Below are 3666 nucleotides of genomic sequence, written 5' to 3' on the forward strand. Positions count from 1 at the left end.
TGAGCATAACAGACTTCTTTCAAAAACATTAATAATCTTACTGACTCCAAACTTTTGTGTGTTTGTGTATGCAAAGTAAATCTTTTTATTTACGCTACATTTAGATTTAGATGAAAAACACTTTATTGCTCCAACAGTGCTGAATGCCAAGCCAGTAAAGTCTAGAAGATAAATTAATTTACAACTGCTTTATTTATTTCCTTTTCAAAACACTATAAACAAAGTAAAACTTGGAGAGGAAAAAAAAAATGAAAGGAAATTACAAGCAGACCGTTCCCCCCTTCAGAAAATTCATATAACACTGGCAATATAACTAGCAACAAATTCAGTACATATGAAAAATATTTCCCCTTTTGTCTTGTGATTCCTCTGTGCCATTTCTTTTTAAAGTAACACTGTAAGAGTCTCTGGGTAGTGATGTAAGACATGTTGAAGCAGTCCTCGAGAGGTATGCCATCGTCTGGGGCACACCGAAAACCAACAAGCATCTGCTTGTGCTATAATGCAATTCTGGCTTTATGCCACTCCACAAACTCATCCAGCATCACTGGCCCTGAAATCACAGACAGAGATCAGCAGCAGTTCAACTGAGAAGCATCTCATAAGAGAACATGAGAAGAAAACCCATCACACTTACAGGCTCCGTCTTCATCATAGTTGCTCAGGTCTGTGTTAACTGTGCGGCTGAACTCGAGGACGTTGTACCACTGGTCCTTATTCATGACTTTATACTTTGATTGCTAGAGGAGAGAGACGATTCTGTTAGCTATAACACTCCTTTACAGAACATTATTAAAGAACAAACTACTACTACTAAATTCAGAGTTTCACAAGGTTCAGTTTGGCTTTAAATGGACTACTTTTATAAGTGCTTGACAGTGTGAACGTTTAATTACATTTACAACTAAAAATAGATGCGTGCAAAGTGTACAATGTATTTACAAGTAAATGTGCAAATAAAATATAGGGTTAAAAAGTATTTTTTTATTTTTTATTTAAGGCCTTAAACATCTTAAATGATATAACAAACATATTCATTATGATTTTAAGAGGTCTTAAATTTTGGGCCATAAAACAGGAATCACAATAAAGCTTAATGCGATTATTGAATGTATTATTATTAAAGGCGATGGTATAATTCAATAAATATGAGCAAAAATGCAGCAATGTTGCACATTCTGCAGGCTTGCAGTTTCAAAGCAGTTACATTAAATGAACACTGCACTATTATACTGTGTTTATACCGTAATATGTTTTGTGCAGTTTGAATGCAGTAGTAAAAAAAAAAACAATCTAAATAAGAGTCTCCGTGTATTTCAGGCTTGGTTATAATTAAAAGGCCCATATTATGCGGAACATTTTTTTTACTGATTATTATTGGTGTTTTAGTTATGCAAACGTATCTGGCATTTAATTCAACATTCAAAATATAAATAATTGCATAACTATTAAATAAATACATAAAGCAGAAATATTTAAAAACCTAGTGTACTTTTTGTATTCAATTAAACACAAAAAGTACATGTAAATGTCTCTTTGTATCCCTTTATCAAGGAAATACAAATTATTTGATACATTTTCATTGCATCCCTAAAGGTCTTTATGTGCATTTTTCGAATTAGGAGCACATGCGCTCTTTGGGAAAAAAGTAAGCTGGTTTTACGGTGCTGTTTTGGAGCTTGACAGACAATCTGATTTGAAGAAAAAGATGACAAACCTCCAGAAATTGATTAAACACTGGGAACAGAGGCCACGTCCTTCCAAGAAGAAGTGCCAACATGGATTTTGCAGTGTCCATATCAAGACTGCGCTGATCTTTATCCTACATATAAAACCGGATAAATACAGTGTTTATAGAAAAGAATGTACAGCTGCATAAAACAAAAACGGTGTCCGGCTTCATTTCAGGCTGCAAAGCAACAAAATGTGATTATTTTAAAGGAGGTGATTCTTTCTATACCTACTGTAAGATAAAAGACATCCATAAGCAGACAAAATTGACTGCAAATTCTATATAGATTAAAAGCAAGTGATTTTTATCCTAAAATGCTTAATTGATCTTAAAATGAAAAAAAAAAAAAAAAAAAGTGTATTTTTATCCCACTTAAGAAATCCTCTCACCCTGGCAAAGTCGAAGGCGTATCTGTAAATGCTCTTGAATATAGTCGGGTCATTCAGCTGAGAGCGCATATAATCCAGTTTGCCTTGTAACCTCTCTGTGCAATCGCAACTGTAGACAGACCAGAGGAGTTCAATTGCCAATATAACAAAGTCTTCTGCTGGAATGATTTCTCATGATATTCAAGGCATGTGACGTGAAGCTCAATCTTACTGTAGTGACGTCATTCCTTTCAGCCACTCTTCTTTTGTGAAAAATCCCATATTTGTTGCTTCAAGTTTCCAGGCTAAAACTAACATTACAATCTGAAAGGTCACAAAAACACAGTGTGCATTATTTCAAGTGATTTCTCGTATTTTGGACAGAAGAGCGTTCCTAAAACCTAACATTAGGATTTACTATGAAATATATGGAGGGGCTTTGCTAACATTTTCAGGCTCTACTCCGATGTCCTCGCAGAACTTCTCCATGCTCTCCGGTCCGACAATGTCATCTGAACCTAAACGAGATTTAAAACCAGCTCAAATTTGCTCAATAAGGAATAGCTCACCTAAAAATGAAAATTTGCTGAAAATGTGCTCATGCTCAGACCATCCAAGCTGTAGATGAGTTTGTTTCTTCATGGGAACAGATTTGGAGAAATGTAGCATTAATGATGGCTTTGTTTCTTACTTCTTCACAAGACGTTAACTGCTGGACTGGAGTGGTGTGGATTATTGTTTTGTTTTTATCAGCTGTTTGGACTCTCATTCTGACGGCACCCATTCACTGCAGAGCATCCATTGCTGAGACACTGATGCAATGCTACATTTCTCCAAATCTGATGAAGAATCAAACTCATCTACATCTTGGATGACCTGAGAGTGAGGACATTTTCAGCAAATTGTCATTTTTGGGTGAACTACTCCATTAGTTTCACTTTGAAATGCGCCACATTAACAACGTTTCATGTAGACTTTAAGAAAAGGCTGCATGTGAGTAAGGAAAGTATTGAGTTATGTACCTGCATATTCGTAAAACCAGGCGAGACATTTCTTGCTAGAGAACTGATCATCTGGGTTTACCAGCCGTCCTGAGGTTTGTGTCCTACAGTAACTGGATTTTAAAGAGGTGATGATACAGTGACTGATTTATGAAAAAGATGCAGAGAGAAACAAACAAATATTTGTACCTGCTGATTTTGCACTTTCTGATGCTGGGGTCTTCTGAGCCGGATGACTTTCTTTTCTTTTTCACAGGCATAATGAAGGTTTGGGAGAGTTGGTTTGGTCTTACTAAACAAATCACAGACGAACAGAACAAATTGAAGCCGACAGCTGCTTTCCTTCCTGTTCGATTCAATATTTCAGAGTCAATAAAGAGCAGAAAGCTCTCTACCTGTGTACCTTTGGGCACCTTGTCCATTCAAGTTTAGCAGACTGTAAAAACAGAGGAAAACAAAATGACACTTTAAACTCATGACTTACATTACACAAAATCTTAAAGGGGTCATATGATGCGATTTCAAGTTTTCCTTTCTCTTTGGAGTGTTACAAGCTGTTCGTGAA

General features: G+C 35.9%; 2 protein-coding genes across 2 annotated transcripts in view; both read right to left on the reverse strand.

Moving 5' to 3' along the window:
• Positions 1 to 497: 497 nt before the first annotated feature.
• On the reverse strand, positions 498 to 3361 carry dcun1d5 (DCN1, defective in cullin neddylation 1, domain containing 5 (S. cerevisiae)). The gene is made up of 8 exons (XM_016450093.1): positions 3291 to 3361; positions 3123 to 3214; positions 2548 to 2618; positions 2333 to 2424; positions 2122 to 2230; positions 1718 to 1822; positions 638 to 740; positions 498 to 553 (listed from the first exon to the last, which is right to left on the reverse strand). The coding sequence occupies exons 1-8, from the start codon at positions 3359 to 3361 to the stop codon at positions 498 to 500; spliced, it is 699 nt and encodes a 232-aa protein (XP_016305579.1).
• The window catches only part of eif2a (eukaryotic translation initiation factor 2A), a 7890-nt gene continuing 7580 nt past the window's right edge, over positions 3357 to 3666 (reverse strand). The window contains exons 16-17 of the mRNA XM_016450078.1: positions 3497 to 3537; positions 3357 to 3393 (exon numbers count right to left, since the gene is read on the reverse strand). The gene's annotated coding sequence lies outside the window, so the exon portion shown is untranslated. The remainder of the gene's footprint in view (positions 3394 to 3496; positions 3538 to 3666) is intronic.

The sequence above is a fragment of the Sinocyclocheilus anshuiensis genome, unplaced genomic scaffold (genome assembly GCF_001515605.1).
Source record: "Sinocyclocheilus anshuiensis isolate Anshui unplaced genomic scaffold, SAMN03320099.WGS_v1.1 scaffold948, whole genome shotgun sequence".
NCBI classification, from domain to species: Eukaryota; Metazoa; Chordata; class Actinopteri; order Cypriniformes; family Cyprinidae; genus Sinocyclocheilus; species Sinocyclocheilus anshuiensis.

Coding starts and splice junctions, on each gene's coding strand:
- dcun1d5 (XM_016450093.1), bottom strand. CDS start 3,361: ATGCCTGTGAAAAAGAAAAGAAAGTCATCCGGCTCAGAAGACCCCAGC. Junction 2,619..3,122: donor CTGGTTTTACGAATATGCAG/GTACATAACTCA, acceptor AATCTCGTTTAG/GTTCAGATGACATTGTCGGA. Junction 2,425..2,547: donor TCGGAGTAGAGCCTGAAAAT/GTTAGCAAAGCC, acceptor GTGACCTTTCAG/ATTGTAATGTTAGTTTTAGC.